The sequence below is a fragment of the Dendrobates tinctorius genome, unplaced genomic scaffold (genome assembly GCF_039654945.1).
Source record: "Dendrobates tinctorius isolate UK_male_01 unplaced genomic scaffold, ASM3965494v1 ptg000196l, whole genome shotgun sequence".
Classification (NCBI taxonomy): Eukaryota; Metazoa; Chordata; class Amphibia; order Anura; family Dendrobatidae; genus Dendrobates; species Dendrobates tinctorius.
The window spans coordinates 3299315-3321665 of NW_027361863.1; the positions used below are offsets into that span (position 1 = coordinate 3299315).

The window sequence follows — 22351 nt, forward strand, 5'->3', positions numbered from 1 at the left end:
TACCTTTTTTATTTCTCCTGCGCTGTATGTTAATCAGTTCGATCCAGTCCGATGGGCGTCGTCTCTGTGTTGAGGTAGCTGTCAGTCAGTGCCGTGGTGCTGTTACAGCCGTCACTCTATACACAGAGCGATGACTGAAACCGTGCCAGCGCAACCACTATGACTGGAACAGCAAGGCTGCCAGGAGGAGTAGTTACTTTCCTACCTGCAGAGGAGCTCTCAGTGTGGGTGTCACAAGGTGTCAGAATGCTATTAACTATTATACTGTGTATTGGAGGAGCAGTGGGGGCATCATTATATGTATAGGGGAACTCTGGGGGACATCATACTGTATGTACGGGAGATGCGGGCTCATCATACTATATATAAGGGAGCTGTGCTCCTACCATACGGTGTATAGGGGAGCTGTGGGATCATCATACCGCATATAGGGGAGCTGTGGGATCATCCTACTGTGTATACGGGAGCTGTGGGATCATCATACTGCATATATGGGAGCTGTGGGATCATCATACGGTGTATAGGGGAGCTGTGGGATCATCATACGGTGTATAGGGGAGCTGTGGTATCATCATACGGTGTGTTGAGCTTTACAAGGGGAGGCTATGGGGGTGTCGTGCTGCACAAGAGGGGACTATGGGGGTGTTGCGCTGCACAAGAGTAGGCTATGGGGTGACATGCAGCACATGGGGAGGCTATGGGGGTGTTATGCTGCACAAGGGGAGGCTATGGGGGATGATGAGCTTTACAAGGGGAGGCTATGGGGGTGTTGTGCTGCACAATGGGAGGTCATGGGGGTGTTGTGTTGCACAAGAGGAGACTATGGGGGTGTTGTGCTGCACAAGCGGAGGTTGCTATGGGGTGACATGCAGCACATGGGGAGGCTATGGGGGTGTTGTGCTGCACAAGGGGAGCCTATGGGGGTGTTGTGCTGCACAAGGGGAGGCTATGGGGGTGACATGGTGCACATGGGGAGGCTATGGGGGTGACATGGTGCACATGGGGAGGCTATGGGGGTGACATCACGATATTTAGGAGAATGTCAGCATACTTAATTCTGTTCAATATTGAGTGATACAATTAATAATATACTGTAACTATCAATAATATAATTATGATATATTTATTAATATTGAGTAGAATTAATTTCAAGCTATTGGTTTGGCCCTCAACAAGAGTCACGGTCTCTCATGTCTCCTCAGGAAAATTAATTGCCCACCCCTGATTTAGGGTATGTGCACACAGAGACAGTGAGAAACTACAATTTTTTTTTGTGTAAACCACTTAAAGAAATGTTGCACATTTTGTATTTTTTCCATTTCTTGAAGGCTTTTACAGAGTTTTTTCCTTGAGCTTTTTTTGCAGTCTTTTAATCGGACAGTGGCTATCTTGGAGTGTTTTCCATTACAATTCGTATAAACAAAGTGACATGCACTTTCTTATTTCCTCAACATGGCATTTTTCATGAAGCAGAAAAAAAACATCCAAAAGACTGGACATATGCACAGCAAAGTAGCTTTACAAAAGAAATAAACAAGAAGAGTCTTTCAAGCCTTTTTGGAACAGACCAGCTCCAAAAATTCCTACAAAAAAACCCTCAGTGTGTGCACATAGCCTTAGCCTATGCTGTGAAATCTGGGAACAGATCCACTTTATTGTAGCAAAATAAGCATCAAATTGCAAATGTGATACTTACTGTACAGATCAGTCTCATCCAGGATCTCTGACTTTATGATCTCTTCTATAATATCCTCTAAGGTCACAATTCCCATCACTTCATAAAATGGATCCCCTTCTCCTTCGTTATTAACCCGTTGTACTATGGCCAGGTGAGATTTACCTACAACAATACAAAATAAAACTGCACTTAAGTAACTTAGTCTGCAGCGAGAAACTAAACTGTTATAATACCGGATGTAACATTCATCTGTAATAATGAAGTCAGGCTCTGTTCACACTTGCATCTTGGCTTCCATTTAGTACTAGAAATAACAGCCAGGCTGGATTTAAAGTCATACATCAGGAGGAACCTGACAGATGTCATTCCTTATAACTGTGAGGTTGCATGAAGCTGTAATATGTCCATATGTACAAGGACCTAAAGTGAATGTCACCAAGAAATTACCTATTATTGAAATTATTTTTAGTACGTTCTTTTTTAAAATGTGCATTTTGACATTAAAAAAAAATCTTGCCATTTTAAAACTTATCGTTTAATATTTAGGTCCTGTTTCTTGTTTTTCACAAGCACATTAGAAGCAATATACTGCCTAAACCTATTTGTTTGCCTAAGAATATAAATTGAGCATGCTCTAACCAGGGCAGAGATCATTGTGAAGCAGGAGGTGAGCTCTGACATCAGCTATTGTGAATGGTGGATCATGTGTTATCTACAGAGTAATTTCCCTCTTTAATTTTTTGAGTTTTGCGACCTAGAATTTCACCATTTTCTTTGGAGGGTTTGCATCAGCTCATGTCAAGAACATGCTTACAACTGTGAACATTTGATTTTCCTTTTTAATGTGAAGCAAATAACAAATACAAAATAACTGAAAACTTCAGCGTGCATAACTATTTACCTCCCTAAAGTCAGTACTTTGTAGAGCCTCCTTTTGCGGCAATTAAAACTGCAAGTCGCTTTGGATGTGTCTCTTTGAGCTTTCCACATCTTGCCACTAGGATTTTTGCTCATTTCTCAAAGAAAAACTGCTCCAGCTCCTTCAAGTTAGATTGGTTTCCTCTGGTGAACAACAATCTTGAAAACTGACCACAGATTTTCAATCGCATTAAGGTCTGGGCTTTGACCAGGCCACTCCAAAACATTTATACATTTCCCCTTAAACCACTCGAGTGTTGCTTTCACAGTGGGGATGGTGTTCTTGGGGTGATGAGCTGTGTTGGTTTGGCACCAGATATAGCGTTTACCTTGATGGCCAAAATGTTCAATTTTGGTCTCATCTGACCATAGCACCTTCCTTCATACATTTGGGGAGTCTCCCACGTCTTCTGGCAAATTTAAAACGAGCCTTTCAATTTGTGTAAGTAAAAGCTTTTTTTCTGCTCACTCTTCCATAAAGGCCACCTCTATGTAATGCATGGCTGATTGTGGCTATATGGACAGCTGCTCCAGTCTCTGCTTGGGAACTTTGCAGCTCTTCAGGGTTACCTTTGGTGTCTGTGCTGCCTCTCTGATTAATGCCCTCCTTTCCTGGGGCTGAGAGTTTTGGTGGGCAACCCTCTCTTGGCAGGTTTGCTGTGGTACCATGTACTTGCCATTTGATGATAATGTATTTGTTGGTGCTCTGGGAGATCACCAGAAATTGATTTTTTTTTTTTTTTTTTTTAATACCCCAACCCTGATTTGTACTTCCCAAAAACTTTCCTAGACTTGTTGGAGATCTCCTTGGTCTTCATGGTGTTTGGTTAGGCTAGTTTCACACTAGCGTTTGGAGGCGCAGCGCATGCTCGGCGTGAAGCTCTGCCCCCTGCCGCGCCTCCTCCGGTCACCTCCGCCTAGGACAGCAAAAGCATTGGGTACGCAGGCTGTGCTTTTGCCGGCGCATGCGTACTTTTGACGTTGCCCCGACCAGTGCCAAATGCACTGCGTTGCGTTTTAATGCGCCCGGCGCAGCGTCGGAATCACGCGTGCGCCGGCAAAAGCATACCTGCGCACAGGGCGGAGCTTCATGCCAAGCGTGCGCTGCGCCTCCAAACGCTAGTGTGAAACTAGCCCTAGTGGTGCCTCTTGTTAATGGTGCTGCAGCCTCTGTGGCTTTTCAGAAAAGGTAAAGTGTATATACTGAGACATGAGACTTCACACAGGTGGACTCCTGTGACACTAAGCATGGGACTTATGAAGGCAATTGTTTGCACCAGAACTGTTTATGAGCTCCATAGCCAAAGGGGTGAAATCATATGCACATGCAATTTTTACTTATTTGATCCCATAAATTTAATTTATGCCTAGATTTTTTTCTCACATCACTTCACCAACTTAGATTATTTAGTGCTGATGCATTAAACACAAAACAGATTAAAAAACTATTTAAATGCAGGTTGTAATGTAACAAAATAGGTAAAAAGCCAAGGGGGTGAATACTTTTGCAAGCCACTGTACTGTTTATAGAGATGTTATCAGTCTTTGTAAAGGAGGTGAGCTGTGACATCATTCTGTGTTATCTACTCTATACTAAGGTGTTATCAGTCATTGTACAGGAATGTATTGTGAATGGTGGATCCTTTATATAGAGGTGCTACACTTCAGTTTTCTGTCTGTAATAAGACTGCTGCAAACTCTTCTTTACAAAAAAGGGTGTGTAAGGCTGGTTTCACATTAGCTTTTTTTTGCGCATTGTGCGCATGCATCATGCATACCTATTTTTAACATGGCGTACACATGGTCTTGCGTTTGCATGCGTTCGTCTCCGTTTTCGTGCGCATGAGTTTTTTCAAGGTGTGTGTCTAGATGCGCCGGACGCAACCTGTTGCATTTTTGGGTCCGTCCAAAGGCGTAAAAAAAACACATGCGTTCGCTTACGCATGGAATGCGTCATAACAACGCATTACAGTCTATGGGAACGCAGGCGTGCGCATGGACATGCGTACGCATGCGTTTTACAAGTGCATGCGTTTCACGAGTAAACATGTGTAAACACAGGTTTGACACCTAGAGAACGAATGCGCATAAAAACCGCAAACGCATGCAAAAACGCATGATGTGTTTTTGCATGCGTTTCTACTTGTGCACGATGCGCAGCGCACAAAGACGCTAATGTGAATGTAGCCTAAGTCTAGTATCAGATCTAGTGGTCAGTGTGAAAACTGTAAACTCGTATGTGACAGCTGCAGCCTATCACAAGCCTCAGTGGTCAAGTGCCATATACCCCATGTCAAGCCAACGGACACGTGGAATATACATATCACCACTGCAGCCAAGGTTAACAGAAGAGCAGCAGGAAGGATGATGTTGAAACAATGGAGAGTAAAAGTGTGAAAAATTCTCAGTGATCTGCTGTGAAGACACTGTGCTTGAACTGCGGTGACCTAATCACTGACTTTTTCCCACGGTGCTGAGGTCACCGCAGTTCAGCCCTGAGAGCGGAGCCTCACTGGCAGGCGGTAACCACGATGTCACCGATGCTGTGCTTGTAGCATTTCATTCAAGAGTGGTTCTCAGCCTGGACGGTCTCATCTTGGCACTGTCAAGGTTGAAAACTATCCCCCAGACAAGGATTACGGTGTGAGACAGAACGACAAAGATGTGAGGAATATTATTGGCTTTTTAGTTTTATTACAGAAGACGAGGGCTTCAGTGGAATAGGCCTTAGGCGAGTATAAATGTTTTGTTATTTTTATATAGAAATGGAAAAGTGTTTTGTTTTATTTCTAATAAACTTTATTTTGGCTATGTATTTACAAAACTATAGGATTGTAATGGATAGGTGTTTTATAGACACCTCTCCATTATACAGCCGTGTGTTTGATGTCACCTAACACAAAGGTGACATCCATCCCACAAATATGAATCCAACTTGCAACCGCTACAGGGCAAGTGGGAAGAGCTGGGCAAAGCGCCAGAATTGGAGCATCTAATAGATGTGCCTTTTCTGGGCAAGTGCAGGCTGCTATTCTTAGGCTGGGGGGAGGGCTATTTCAATGGCCCATTACCAGCCTAAGAATACCAGCCCCCAGCTTAAGCAAGGCTGGTTGTCAAAAATAGAGGGCACCCCACACCATTATTTTTTTAATTATTTAAATAATCTAAAAAAAGTGTGGGGATCTGTTATGAATGTATCACCGAGGAGGAAAAAATAAACAACAAGCTAAGTCTCAGAAAACCAGAGAAGTTGGTAACTATGTAGATTGCAGATCCCTGAACTTAACCGCATAACTAGCAGCAGTCGTGGAGCGTTCCTACGATGGTCCTAGACGCCTCGTCACAACCGGAGAGCTACATAAGCCTAAAGCAGGAAAAGAGGAAAACTAACTGCCCCAGAGCAGACCCCAAAGGAAAGACAGCCCCCCAGATGTATTGACGGTGAAACAAGATGAAATTACAAACAAAGGCAGGAATATAGGCTGAGCAAACGATGGGGCCCGGCTAACTAAACAGGACAGGAAAGAAAAGACACTGTCTGCAATCTGCCAAAAAAAACCTACAAAAATATTGTCCAACACTTTTGATAACTGATAACAAAATTAACCCTGAAGTCACTAGACTTCTACACCTATATCAGCACTCTGAAATATTCTGAGACAGAGCAAAAAAAGAGGCCAATCCAATAAGGGACAAAAAGAAGCTTGGCAAATACTGATACATAGCAGTGGAAATTCAGCATAGCCCCAGCAGGGGCAGGCTGACCACACAATAAACTGAACTGACCAACAAGCACAAGTGTGAACAATAGCAAAAAACAAACTTAACTTGAGAAGACTGGAAGAGAGCTGAAGTCCAGGACCTGAGAAGCAGACTGAATCACCAGCACTAGGAAAGGGCGTCGGCTGTCTTATATCCAGTCTGATACTTCAGAGATCCAATCGTTATCTTCCTCATCAGGTGGCAGATCACTACCACTTAAACCAACCTCACTACCTCCTGTCACCACTAGAGGGAGAACGGGAGGGGAACTCTCAACTGGTGGAGCCGAAAATGAGTTCATAACAGTACCCCCCCCTTGAGGAGGGGTCACCGAACCCTCATCCATGCCACCAGGCCGATCAGGATGGGCCCGGTAAAAAGCACGAACCAATTTATTGGCATGAATATCAGAGGCAGAGACCCAAGAATTATCCTCCTGGCCATAACCCTTCCATTTGACCAAATACTGGAGTCTCCGTCTAACCAAACGAGATTCCAATATTTTCTCTAACTCATATTCCACATTGCCTTTAACCAATACAGGATCAGGAGGTGCCGCCACAGGAACTACTGGCTCAACAAACCTCTTCAACAGTGACTTGTGAAATACGTTATGGATTTTGAACGTAACTGGAAGAGCCAATCGAAAAGAAACAGGATTAAGAATCTCCAAAATCTTATAAGGTCCAATAAATCTTGGCTTAAATTTTGGAGATGCAACCTTCATAGGAATATTCTTAGACGACAACCAAACCATATCAACCACTTTAAACCAAGGACCAATGGTCCTACGCCGGTTGGAAAAACGCTGGGCCTTTTCCTGAGAGAGTGACAACTTATCCACCACTTGGTCCCATATCTGCTGCATTCTCACAACCACAGTGTCTACACCTGGGCAGGACGAAGATTCCACTTGCCCTGAAGAGAATCGAGGATGAAACCCAAAATTAAAGAAAAAGGGTGACATCAGAGTGGCAGAACTAGCTCTATTGTTCAGCGCAAATTCGGCCAAGGGCAAAAATGAGACCCAATCATCTTGATCAGCAGATATAAAACATCTTAAATAAGACTCCAGGGTCTGGTTTGTTCTCTCAGTCTGCCCATTGGTCTGGGGATGAAATGCGGAGAAGGATAACTGAATTCCCATATTGGAACAAAAGGCTTTCCAGAATCTGGAAACAAACTGGACCCCTCTATCGGACACAATGTTCTCAGGAATCCCGTGTAACCGAACCACATGTTGTAAAAACAAGGGTACCAACTCAGCGGAAGATGGCAACTTTGGGAGTGGTACAAGATGGACCATCTTCGAAAATCTATCACAAATCACCCAGATAACAGTCATTCTCTGAGAGACAGGAAGATCAGAAATAAAATCCATTGAGATATGGGTCCATGGCCTCTTGGGCACCGGCAGGGGCATCAGCAACCCACTAGAACGAGAACAGGGTTTAGACCGAGAACAAGCCCCACAGGACTGTACAAAATTCCTGACATCACGAGATAAGTTTTACTAATATAAAAAGTAAAAAGATGTGTCACCCAAGTACATAAAAAAAGCAGTCAAATAAGGTACCTGATAATATAGCATTTAAATCAGGCCCCAACTGACCATTTAAAGTACCTTAAATGGTCAGTTGGGGCCTGATTTAAATGCTATATTATCAGGTACCTTATTTGACTGCTTTTTTATGTACTTGGGTGACACATCTTTTTACTTTTTATATTAGTAAAAGTTATGTTTTAATTTCACTGATTGCTTTATATTATGTTCATTTTTTTGGTGAATCCAGCACATGTCAATCATTGACTGAGTGCCTATTGCTTTGTAGTCCATCACGAGATAAGGCAGGCCACCAAAACGACCGACTCACCAAATCTCTGGTACCAAAAATACCCAGATGACCAGCCAATGCGGAGCAATGGACTTCAGACATCACTCTCTTTCTCCACTGGTCAGGAACATACAATCTTCCCATAGGGCAACGCTCAGTTTTATCCTCCTGAAATTCCTCCAAGGCGCGTCTCAAATCGGACGAAATGGCAGAAAGAACTACCCCCTCACCTAGGATAGTAGTAGGCTCGGTCACATTAAGAGAATCAGCAAAGAAACTCCTAGAAAGGGCGTCTGCCTTAACATTCTTAGTGCCCGGAAGAAAAGAGACCACAAAATTAAAATGCGTGAAAAACAAGGCCCATCTAGCCTGTCTAGGATTCAAGCGTTTGGCCGACTCCAGATAAATCAGATTCTTGTGATCAGTGAGGACCACAAATTGATGTCTAGCTCCCTCCAACCAATGTCTCCACTCCTCAAATGCCCATTTCATGGCTAACAATTCCCGATTCCCCACGTCATAGTTGCATTCAGATGGGGAGAACTTTCGAGAAAAGAAGGCACAGGGATTCATCTTAGAAGTCACAGGGTCTTATTGGGACAAAACAGCTCCTGCACCAATCTCAGAAGCGTCCACCTCCACTTGAAATGGAAGTGAGACATCAGGTTGCCGTAAAATTGGAGCTGAAGTAAATCTCCGCTTAAGCTCCTGAAATGCTGAGACAGCCTCAGGAGACCAATTCAACACATCAGCTCCTTTCTTGGTCAGATCAGTCAGTGGTTTGACATTACTAGAAAAATTACCTATAAATTTACGATAGAAATTAGAAAAACCCAAAAACTTCTGGAGAGCCTTCAAAGAAATAGGCTGAACCCAATCATAAATGGCCTGTACCTTGGCCGGGTCCATTTCAATAGTCGATGGAGACAAGATAAATCCCAAAAATGAAATCCTCTGTACACCAAAGAGGCACTTCGATCCCTTAACAAACAGGGAATTCTCCCTCAAATCCGGAACACAGTCCGGACATGTTCCACATGGGAATCCCAATCACTAGAAAAGACCAAAATATCATCCAGATAGATGATCAAAAACTAATCCACAAAGTCTCGGAAAATATCATTCATAAAGGACTGGAAGACAGAAGGGGCATTAGAGAGCCCAAAAGGCATCACCAGCTACTCAAAATGTCCCTCCGGAGTATTAAACGCTGTCTTCCATTCATCCCCGTGCTTGATGCGAATAAGATTATACGCCCCCCTGAGGTCAAGCTTAGTAAACCAGCAGGCACTCTTAACTCTGGAGAATAAAGCCCCCGTTACACACTGCGATATCGCTGTAAAGTCACCGATTTTGTGACGTTGCAGCGATATTTCTAGCGATATCGCTGCATGTGATACTTACCTCCGACCGGCTCCCCCACTGGTTATCGCTGATCGCGCGAGAAGCTCCTGGATCATTTCTCGTCGGTCACTTCCTGCGGCGCTTCCTGCTGTGACTATGAGCGACGCGTGGAGCCGGGCGGGAGGACGTCAGGATCGCCGCGTCTGACAGGTAAGTAGCGATCCCCGTCCCCAGCGATGTCGCTGGTGAGATCTGCCTGTGTGGCAGCTCACTAGCGACCACTTAGCGATCCTGACCGGGTCATATCGCTGGTTGGGATCGCTGGTGCATCGCTAGGTGTAACGTAACGGTACTCTAAATCAGACATCAGACGTAACGGGTACTGATATTTAACCGTCATCTTGTTAAGGGAACGATAATCAATACACAGTCTTAATGAACCGTCTTTCTTGGCCACAGAAAAAAAAACAGCGCCTAAAGGTGACGAGGATGGTCTAATATGACCCTTCTCCAACGACTCCTTAATATAGGATCGCACAGCATCATGTTCGGGTACAGATAAGTTGAAAAGCCGACCCTTGGCAAATTTACACCCAGGCATCAACTCAATTGCACAGTCATAACTCCTATGAGGAGGCAAAGACGCAGACTTACTCTCACTAAAAACATCAGAGAAATCAGCCAGATAATAAGGAATATCATGAGACTGAGGAGAGGTGGAGAAAACAGGAGCATCCCTAAGAACACACTGACAACCCCAACTCACCACAGACACAGATTTCCAATCCAAAACTGGGTTATGAGTTTGCAACCGGGGAACCCCAGAACAATAGTATCATGCAAATTATGCAGCACCAAAAATTTACACTTTTCTTGGTGGTCTGGGGCAACTCACATTATCACCTGGGTCCAAAACTAAGGTTTATTCTCCGCCAAAGGAGTGGCATCAATACCCCTCAAAGGAATAGGCGTCTGCAGAGGCGTCATGGAAAAACCACAACGTTTAGCAAAGTCCAAATCCATCAGATTCAGAGCTGCTCCTGAATCCACAAAAGCCTTAGTGGAAAATGTGGACAAGGAGCAGATCAGAGTAATTGCCAAAAGGAACTTAGGTTGTACACTGCCCAAAGCAAATGTGTGTGCAAAATGTTTCTCTCGTTTAGGGCAGACAGAAATAGTATGAGAGGCGTCTCTACAGAAAAAACACAGCTTATTACGCCTTCTAAACTCTCGACGTTGCGCCCTAGACAAAATCCCATCACATTGCATAGGTTCAGACATTTGTTCAAAAGGTGGCAGCGCCTCCCGTGTAGTTTTATGTTCACGTAAACGCCGATCAACTTGAATGGCTAATGACATAGAGTCATCCAGACCAGAGGGAACAGGAAATCCCACCATCATATCTTTTACGGTCTCTGACAAACCTTTCCGAAAGAGAGCTGCCAATGCACTATCATTCCATGTAGTAAGGACCGCCCACTTTTGGAATTTTTGACAGTACAACTCTGCAGGATCCTGACCCTGGTTTAATGCCAACAGGGTTCTCTCAGCTTGATCAATGGCATTAGGTTCATCATACAACAACCCCAAGGCCTGAAAAAATGCATCCACATTAGTCAGAATAGGATTTTCAGGTGTCAGAGAAAAAGCCCAATCTTGGGGATAGCCGCGCAGCAAGGAGATAACAATTTTAACCTGCTGCACAGAGCTCCCCGATGAGTTAGGCTTCAAAGCAAGAAATAATTTACAATTATTCTTAAAATTCAGAAATTTAGACCGATCCCCAGAAAACACATCAGGAGTAGGAATCTTGGGTTCAGCAGCATGTGACTGAATGAGGTAGGTGGAAATTCCCTGTACTTCAGCAGCAAGCTGCTCCACACGATCAGACAGTTGCTTAATCTCCATGAGGAAAAAAAAAATCCTCCTACGGCCCAAGAGGAAATAATACATCGAATTTTTTTTTTTTTTTGACACTTTTCTTTTTTTCCCTTAACAATTCCTTCCTGCTTTGGAGTACCCTAGAATCTGCGGTAGGGCTGGTGATTCTGTTATGACTGGGTCACCGAGGAGGAAAAAATAAACAACAAGCTAAGTCTCAGAAAACCAGAGAAGTTGGTAACTATGCAGATTGCAGATCCCTGAACTTAACCGCACAACTAGCAGCAGTTGTGGAGCGTTCCTACGATGGTCCTAGACTCCTCGTCACAAATGGAGAGCTACATAAGACTAAAGCAGGAAAAGAGGAAAACTAACTGCCCCAGAGCAGACCCCAAAGGAAAGACAGCCCCCCACATGTATTGACAGTGAAACAAGATGAAATTACAAACAAAGGCAGGAATATAGGCTGAGCAAACGATGGGGCCCGGCTAACTATATAGGACAGGAAAGACACTGTCTGCAATCTGCCAAAAAAACCTACAAAAATATTGTCCAACACTTTTGATAACAAAATTAACCCTGAAGTCACTAGACTTCTACACCTATATAAGCACTCTGAAATATTCTGAGACAGAGCAAAAAGAGGCCAATCCAATAAGGGACAAAAAGCAGCTTGGCAAATACTGATACATAGCAGTGGAAATTCAGCATAGCCCCAGCAGGGGCAGGCTGACCACACAATAAACTGAACTGACCAACAGGCGCAAGTGTGAACAATAGCAAAAAACAAACTTAACTTGAGAAGACTGGAAGAGAGCTGAAGTCCAGGACCTGAGAAGCAGACTGAATCACCAGCACTAGGAAAGGGCGTCGGCTCTTATATCCAGTCTGATACTCCAGAGATCCAATCGTTATCTTCCTCATCAGGTGGCAGATCACTACCATTTAAACCAACCTCACTACCTCCTGTCACCACCAGAGGGAGAACGGGAGGGGAACTCTCAACTGGTGGAGCCAAAAAGGAGTTCATAACAGGGATCCCTCTATTCTTGATAACCAGCCTTGCTGAAGCTGAGGGTTGCGGCCTCTAGTTGTGAGTTTTACCTGGCTGGTTATAGAAAACAGAGAGAACCCATGCAGTTTTTTTTTTTTATTTATAGCGCAGGTGGTAGGTGATGAATACTCCCATCAGCTGCTCCTGCCGTCACTGTTATTAGCAGCAGCAGGTTTAGACTGTTGGGAGTAATAGTCCCATCAGCTGCTGCCTGCTGTCTCTTATCAGTTGAATATAATGTTCATCATTCTCTTCTGCTCGCGCTGATAGCCGATAGAGGTGAGAATGAGAGTCATCTACAGCACCCTGCGCCGGGGAACAGTGCTTACTGTAGCGTTTCTTCCCTGGCACCCGTCCTCGTGGTACTGAAGCGGCACACACGGACACTGACATCCCCGGCACCAGTTATTCCAGTACCGGAAATATCAGGACGTGTGAAATCGGCCTTGGCAAGCAATTTTCTGCAGCGCCCCCTTCTCTAGCAATATATTTTATGAATTTTGTATGTCACCCTATCTATGAATCATATAGTTAAATAGTTTTCTAATCAGGGTATTTTTCATTTATTTATTGCAATACTTTAAATTCCTTAACTATTTACTATGTGCAATACCCTGCTGACAATATCTGGATCCTTTAGTTTTGCATTTTTATGATCTCTATTTTCCTCCATTTTTTTTTTCTAGCCATTTAGCTAATATAGACATTTCAAGTCTTACTTTCTTCACTGTGTGTTTTTGCAGTTTTCTTGTCCAGATTGAATGAGAGTCTCTCTTTATAAACATAGACCCTTCGTAATATGACCAATTTTAATTTTTGCTCTTTCCTTTTCCCCAAGTCCCAATTTTTATTCTCTTTTTCCATTGACAGGCATATGAGCTTGTTTTATGCGGGACAAGTTGTAATTTTAAATGACAGTATTCATTTCACCATATCATGTACTGAATAACAGTTAATACATTTCAAGTGCAGTGAAATGGTGAAAAAAAAAAATCAGAAATATTTGGGTTTTGTGTTAATGGCATGTGTTGTGCATGTGTTGTGCAATAAAAAAATAACCTTCCAACATTATTCTTCACGTGCGTGTGATTACGGCAATGTCCAGCTGATATAGCCTTTTTTAATAATTAAAAAAAATTCCCAAATTTATAAAAACAAAAATAGTTTCTAAAGTTTTAAAAGGAGGGTGATTTGATTTTTTTAAAAACTTCCCTTTTTTTAATCCTCTTCTGGTACTTGAACCTTATTGCTTGTTCTATATACTACAAAAAAATAATAACTTGACAAGCAAAAAAACAAGCTCTAATTCAGCGCCATCAACAGATAAAAAAAAGTTATGGGTCTCAGAAAATGTCAACACAAACCAAATACGTTTAGAAAGTTTATATTTTTAAGTTGCTAAAATAGATGAAAAAAAAAACTATGTTTTTGGCACCACCATAATTGTACTCCTCATCCAGAGTACATCCACAATGAACACTGTAAAAAAAAACAAATCTAAAAAAAAACATTGAAGAAAGATTTTTGCAGCATGTTACACTGCTTGAATTTTTTCCCATTTTTCAGTTCATTGCATGGTAAAGTGAATAGTATTTTTCATACTATTACAGCAAAAAAAAAACAAAAAAAAAAACAACCCTCACATGGCTATGAAGGGGGAAAAAAAAGTTTTTGGAAAGTTCTAAGAAAAATCATAATCGGTAAAAAAAAACTCAGTCTTTGAATGGTTAAAACAATGAAAAAAGTTACGTCTGCATATACGTTGGCACTTGCTGGGCAACTGCATATTTTTGCTTGTTATTGTATTGCAGCCACAGCAGATTTGCACCTGCACATTACTTTCACTTTCTTAGGTGCTGACTTTACTATTTTTATCACATATATGTAAGAAAACTGCATCATTCAGCAAACTGCGTCAATAGGGATACAATATTTGATGCCACATGTATAATAAAATTACAAGTACCCTAGTTTATTCAAATATGCATATAAGCTGTTACAGCCATTTATTTAAAGGGCTGGGGTTCATAAAATGTTTCCTTCATATTTCGGCATTGTCCGAAAGTGCTTGGAAATACAAGTAACTTTGCAATTTAGTGATTGTTAAAATTTTCATCCGTTCTTGAGCTAGTAACACTTTTTTTACTGTTTACAGCTCACAGCTCTGAAGACTAACCACCGCTGCCAGACAACAGAACATGCACAGAGCTTACAACCTCTTTTCTATTGAGCTTGTAAGTGCTGTTTGGAAGCTGCCAGGAACACAGGAGCGTGCTATTACCTCCTAATCCCTGCCTGCTTCAGCCTAATGCACACAAGCTAGACGGCAGCGATGGTCGATCTCCTAAGCAATGAGCTGGAAATAAACAAAAAGTGTAATATCACAAGAATGGCTGCAAGTTTTATTAAGCAGTAAATTGCAAAAGCGTGTTTTTAAAAGCACTATCCAACAATACCCATCTTTGAAGATGGGAATATAATGCTTTAAATACTTGTAAAGTGATACTCTCAAATAAAGCTTGAAGCATGAACAAGGGCTTTGTCAAGATCCATTTTTGGATTTGTGGCAGCTCTGGTTCCACTCAGTTTAAAACTTTTTTCCTTTTGGACCATTGAGGGTTAACCCTTTTCTGACATTGGATGCACTATTCCATCCATGTGCCCTGGGCCTTAATGACCAAGGACGGAATAGTACGTCATAGCCGATTGGCCGCGCTCACAGGGGAGCACGGCTGATCGGGTGTCAGCTGATTCTCACAGCTGACACCCGGGTACTAAGTACCAGGCACAGTCACGGACCGCTCCCGGCACTTTTAACTGCAGGAGCAGCTCTCTGGTGTTTGGAGTCCAGTTGCTGTTGCGGTCTGCAGTGTGGAGCTTAGCAGTCGTGTACATAAGCGAAGTGCGGTGTTTTTGTTACCTTGTCCCATTGGTGTTTGTTACTTCCCCGAGTGTTATCTGCAGTGGATAGGCTAGTGCCCTACGCCACTGCAGTTTAGGTGACAGTGAGGGACGAGGTATCCTGACGATGGCGGTGGGAAGGACCCACATAGGGCGTTAGGTGAGTGCAGGGACAGGCTCAGCTGGTGACCATCCCTCATTCCCTATTGGCAGGGCCTTCCTCTCTCTTATTCCATCTCCGTTGTGTGTGTTGTCGTAAGCTGACCAACCATCCGTTGGGTCGTGTCATACCGTGACAGTCACCTCGTGACAGTCTTCTTACAGAAGCATACACTCCTATCTCTAAGGATTGTAAGGATACAGACAAGGAATGGGGCATGCTAGATATGTAATGCAGAAAACAGCAGGAGATACTGATGACAGTAGTGAAGATATTACAGGACTGAATTGCTAGGTTAAAAAAAAACATTATTGCAAATATGTGCAAACAAGATGACTTAAAAAGATAATAACAACACATAATAACCTAAGAGTCTGGCTAATGATACAGAATATAATGTTGCTGGATCTGAATGATGACACTTATTTTAGTGTATGAGGATATTAGCTGAAGAGATGAAAAATATTTAGGTTATAGCAACATAAATGTGATAGATAACAGTGACCGATTTATCAAAGCTTTAAAGCCACAATTCTGGCATAAAAAAGTTTTGAAAAGTTGCAAAGTTTTGGAACAACTCAAAGCGATGCTAAAAATTTACAACTTTTGACATTCTCACACCATTTTTGCCAAAGTGGTCAGAGATGGATGGGGGAGTAGCGGCTGCTGCTTGTCAGATTCACGACGAGTGTTGGTGTCCGCTACTCCTCAAATTTTACTGCAGCAGGGACTTGAGTAAGATTTATGGTGATGTGCAAGAAACTCATCCGATACTCCTGATTCATGAAGAGGCGTGCACGTCAACCACTCAATAAAACCGGCAATGAATCAGAGCCATAGTGACTACCAAATTTCATCTTTGAGTAAAAAACATCAAGAAGGTATAATAAAGTGATAGGAGTACCTGATATAGAGAAAGATACAGGGACAAAAGATGCAGAAAATGTGAGACTAATTGTACAGGAGGAATTGGGGAGTGCAAATAATCTAGCAGAATAGAAGAGATGGGCTGCAGAGGATACAGGATGGGGATACCACCAGGCATAGCATATTATGCAGGAGCTGAATGACACTGACGACTCTAGGGTGCAGGATACAGGCAGTGGGCCAGGAATACTAGATCTGCAATAGAGGATACCGATGACTGCAGTGGAGGATATGGGATTCTTGGAACTGTATATTGGATGAAGCAATTGATGCCAATGGAAATAAAATGGGCCAGTGAGGGCAATAATATATTTAAAAGGGGTTGTCCACCCTTTGGTGACAGCTTTTTTTTTTGTTTTAAATGTATGACTATGGTTAAAAAAAAAATCAATCATTTTTGCAACTGAGCTTCTTTAAAATTCTTGTACAGTTTGGATTTTACAGTCACTTTGGCTCCTGACACATTTAATTTTGATGTGGTCTTTGGCTCATAAATCAGCTGAGAAGAGTTCAGAAAAAGGTGGATAAGAGTTCTAACCTCCCCGTCTCACTGTTATGTAATAGTGGGCTGACTGACGCTCAATTAACTCATTCTGTGACCAACAATACTGTAGCACAAAGGTTATAGAAGGCAAATGGTGAAAAATTTGTAATGCCACCCAACTGCAAAAATGATTTTTATCCCCAAGTACGAGAAAGTGCTTCTCATTAAATTAGAATATCATCAAAAATGTAATTACTTTTAGTTCGATACAAAAAGTGAAAATCATATAGTCATTATAGAATGAATTTCAAATGTTTATTTCTGTTAATGTTGATGATTATGGCTTACAGCCAATGAAAACCCAAAAGTCATTATCTCAGTAAATTAGAATACTTTATAATACCAGCTTGAAAAATGACTGTAAAATCCAAAATGTTGGCCAACTGAAATTTATGTTTAGTAAATGCACTCAATACTTGGTCCGGGCTCCTTCTGCATCAATGCGGCGTAGCATGGAGGCGATCAGCCTGTGGCACTGCTGAGGGGTTATAGAAGCCCAGGTTGCTTTGATAACAGCCTTCAGCTCCTCTGCATTGTTGGGTCTGGTGTCTCTCATCTTCCTCTTGACAATACCCCATAGAGAATCTATGGGGTTAAGATCAGGCGAGTTTGCTGCCAATCGAGCACAGTGATACTGTTGTTTGTAAACCAGGTATTGGTGCTTTTGGCAGTGTGTACAGGTGCTAAGTCCTGCTGGAGCATTTCCATCTCCAAAAAGCTTGTCGGTAGAGGGAAGCATGAAGTGCTCTAAAATTTCCTGGTAGACGGCTGCGCTGACTTTGGTCTTCATAAAACACAGTGGACCTACACCAGCAGATGACATGGCTCCCCAAACCATCACTGATTGTGGAAACTTCACACTACAACCCCTGGCAAAAATTATGGAATCACTGGCCTTGGAGGATGTCCAGTCAGTTGTTTAATTTTGTAGAAAAAAAGCAGATCACAGACATGGCACAAAACAAAAGTCAATTCAAATGGCAACTTTCTGGCTTTAAGAAATACTAAAAGAAATCAAGAACAAAAAATGTGGTAGTCAGTAATGGTTACTTTTTTTTAAACCAAGCATAGGGAAAAAATTATGGAATCACTCAATTCTGAGGAAAAAATTATGGAATCGCCCTGTAAATTTTCATTCCCAAAACTAACACCTGCATCAAATTAGATCTGCTCGTTAGTCTGCATCTAAAAAGGAGTGAGCACATCTTGGAGAGCTGTTGCACTAAGTGGACAGACATGAATCATGGCTCCAACACGAGATGTCAATTGAAACAAAGGAGAGGATTATCAAACTCTTAAAAGAGGGTAATCATCACGCAATGTTGCAAAAGATGTTGGTTGTTCAGTCAGCTGTGTCTAAAATCTAGACCACATACAAACAATCTAGACCAAATAAACATGGGAAGGTTGTTAAAGGGAATCTGTCACTCCTTTTTTTTGGCCTTTCAGCTGCCGGCATAGACATCGGGGGCTTATCTCTCCGGACGCAACTGGGCAGAGCAGTGCGCCGGAGCCATTACAGGATGGGAGAAGAGGACGTCATCGCATGAAGGGAGGCGCCGGACCGGACCGCAACACCCATCGGACCGCCCACCTCGGTGCGTATAATATAACGTGTTTTTCTTCTCTTTCAGGTTACATCGGAGGCTTATCTACAGCATTACAGAATGCTGTAGATAAGCCCCCGATGTCTATGCCGGCAGCTAATAGGGGAAAAAAAGGGTGAGATACCCTTTAAAGGCAAACATACTTGTAGACCAAGGAAGACATCAAAGCGTCAAGACCGGAAACTTAAAGCAATATGTCTCCAAAACAGGAAAAACACAACAAATGAGGAACGAATGGGAGGAAACTGGAGTCAACATCTGTGACCGCCTAAAGGAAATGGGATTTACATACAGAAAAGCTAAACGAAAGCCATCATTAACACCTAAACAGAAAAAAAAAAAAGTTACAATGGGCTAAGGAAAAACAATTGTGGACTGTGGATGACTGGATGTAAGTCATTCAGTGATGAATGGCAAATCTGCATTGGGCAAGGTGATGATGCTGGAACTTTTGTTTGGTGCCGTTCCAATGAGATTTATAAAGATGGCTGCCTGAAGAGAACATGCAAATTTCCACAGTCATTGATGATATGGGGCTGCATGTCAGGTAAAGGCACTGGGAGATGGCTGTCATTACATATTCAATAAATGCACAAGTTTATGTTGATATTTTGGACATATTTCTTATCCCATAAATTGAAAGGATGTTTGGGGATGATGAAATCAGTTTTCAAGATGATAATACATCCTGCCATAGAGCAAAAACTGTGAAAACATTCCTTGAAAAAAGACACATAAGGTCAATGTCATGGCCTGCAAATAGTCCGGATCTCAATCCAATTGAAAATCTTTGGTAGAAGATGAAGAAAATGGTCCATGACAAGGCTCCAACCTGCAAAGCTGATCTGGCAACAGCAACCAGAGAAAGTTGGAGCCAGATTGAGGAAGAGTACTGTTTGACACTCATTGAGTCCATGCCTCAGAGACTGCAAGCTGTTATAAAAGCCAGAGGTGGTGCAACAAAATACTATTGATGTGTTGGAGTGTTTTTTTTGTTGGTTTGTCTTTCATGATTCCATAATTTTTCCTCAGAATTGAGTGATTCCATAATTTTCTCCCTATGCTTGGTTTAAAAAGGTAACCATTACTGACTACCACATTTTTTGTTCTTGATTTCTTTTAGTGTTTCTTAAAGCCAGAAAGTTGCCATTTGAAATAACTTTAGTTTTGTGCCATGTCTGTGATCTGCTTTTTTTCTACTAAATTAAACTGAATGAACATCCTCCAAGGCCGGTGATTCCATAATTTTTGCCAGTGGTTGTAGACCTTAATCAGCTTGGATTGTGGCCTCTCCACTCTTCCTCCAGGCTGTGGGACCTTGATTTTCAAATGAAATGCAAAATTTACTTTCATCTGAAAACACCTTGGACCACTGACAACAGGCCAGCTCTTTTTCTCCTTGGCCCAGGTAAGACACTTCCGGCATTGTCTATTGGTCATCAGTGTATGAATGTAAGTCCGCAAGGACAGGGTCCTCTCCCCTCCGAACCAGTCTGTCATTGTAAATTTGTTTACGGTTAACGATATTTATAACTTTGTATGTAACCCCCCTTCTCATGTACAGCACAATGGAATTAATGGCGCTATATAATGAGTGGCTTGACACAAGGAATGTGACACTGTAGCCCATGTCCTGGACACGTCTGTGTGGTGGCTCTTGAAGCAATGACTCCAGCAGCAAGCCACTCCTTTTTCCTTCCACTGAACTTTCCATTAACCCCAAGGGTGGTTTGCACGTTCATGACCGGGCCAATTTTTACAACTCTAACCACTGTCCCTTTATGAGGTAATAACTCTGGAACGCTTCCATGGATCCCGGTGATTCAGACACTGTTTTCTCGTGACATAGTGTACTTCATGTAAGTGGTAAAATTTCATTGATATAACTTGCGTTTATTTGTGAAAAAAGAGATTTGACGAAAATTTCAGTTTTCCAACTTTGAATTTTTATGCCCTTAAATCACAGAGATATGGCACACACATTTTTGTTAGGAAGTTATGAGGGTTAAAAGTTGACCAGCGATTTCTCATTTTTACAACACCATTTTATTTTTAGGGACCACATCCCATTTGAAGTCACTTTGAGGGGTCTATGATAGAAAATACCAAAAAAGTGACACCATTCTAAAAAGTGCTCCCCTCAAGGTGCTCAAAACCACATTCAAGAAGTTTATTAACCATTCAGCTGCTTCACAGGAATTTTTTGAATGTTTAAAAAAGTGAACATTTAACTTTTTCACAAAAAAGTTACTTCAGGTCCTTTTTTTATTTTACCAACAGGAGAAATTGGACAGCAAAAGTTATTGTTAAATTTTTCCTGAGTACGCTGATACCAGATACGTGGGGGGGGGGAAACCACTGTTTCGGTGCATGGCAGAGCTCAGAAGGGAAGGAGCGCAGTTTGACTTTTTCAACGCAAAATTGGCTGGAATTCAGATCGGACACGATGTCACGTTTGGAGAGCCCCTGATGTGCCTAAACAGTGGAAACCCCCCACAACTGACCCCATTTTGGAAACTAGACCCCCCCAAGGAACTTATCTAGATATGTGGTGAGAACTTTGAACCTTCTAGGGCTTCACAGAAGTTTATAACGTACAGCCGTAAAATTAAAAAAATCATTTTTTCCACAAATTATCTTTTCACCACTAATTTTTATTTTCCCAAGGGTAGGAGGACTCCAAAAGTTCTTGTGCAATTTGTCCTGAGCACGCCGATACCCCACACGTGGGGGTAAACCACTATTTGGGCACATGGCAGAGCTCGGAAGGGAAGCAGCGCCATTTGACTTTTTTGGCTGGAATTGAGATTGGATGCCATGCCGCGTTTGGAGAACCCCTAATGTGCCTAAACAGTGGAAACCCCCCAAAAATGACACCATTTTGGAAACTAGACCCACCAAGGAACTTATCTAGATGCGTGGTGACGTATAACGTAGAGCCATAAAAATTTTTTGCCCCCACTTTATTTTCCCAAGGCTAACAGGAGAAATTGGACACCAAAAGTTGTTGTGCAATTTGTCCTGAGTGGCTGATACCCCATATGTGGGGGTAAACCACTGTTTGGGCACATGGCAGAGCTTGGAAGGAGCATGTTATACGTTTTCAACGCAGAATTGGCTGGAATAGAGATCAGACCCCATGTTGCGTTTGGAGAGCACCTGATGTGCCTAAACAGTGGAAACCCCCTAATTCTAACCCTAACCCCAACACGCCCCTAACGGGAAAATGGAAATAATATTAAAAAAAGGTATTACTTTTCCCTAACTAAGGGGGTGATAAGGTGGGTTTGATTTACTATTTATGGCGGGTTTTTATAATAGGCAGCTGTCGCACGCTAAAAGACGCTTTTTATTGTAAAAATAGTTTTTGCATCACCACATTTTGAGAGCTATAATTTTTCCATATTTTGACCCACTAAGTCATGTGAGGTCTTATTTTTTGCGGGACGAGTTGACGTTTTTATTGGTACCACTTTCGGGCACGTGACATTTTTTGATCACCTTTTATTCCGATTTTTTGGACGCAGAATGAACAAAAACCAGCATTTCATGAATTTGTTTTTTGGGGTGGGGGGTGCATTTATACCGTTCCGCGTCCGGTAAAATTGATAAAGCGGTTTTATTCTTTGGGTCAGTATGATTACAGCGATACCTCATTTGTCTTTTTTTATGTTTTGGCGCTTTTATGCAATGAAAACAATTTTATGTAAAAAAATTAATATTTTTGCATCGCTTTATTC

At 42.2% G+C, this 22351-nt stretch overlaps 1 protein-coding gene across 3 annotated transcripts in view; it reads right to left on the bottom strand.

Annotated features, from left to right (window-relative positions):
* CNNM1 (cyclin and CBS domain divalent metal cation transport mediator 1) overlaps window positions 1-22351 on the bottom strand; it is a 69671-nt gene that overhangs the window by 42797 nt on the left and 4523 nt on the right. For all 3 annotated transcript variants that reach the window (XM_073552814.1, XM_073552815.1, XM_073552813.1), the window contains exon 2: window positions 1697-1840. In XM_073552814.1, the coding sequence (XP_073408915.1) occupies window positions 1697-1840 (144 nt within the window). The remainder of the gene's footprint in view (window positions 1-1696; window positions 1841-22351) is intronic.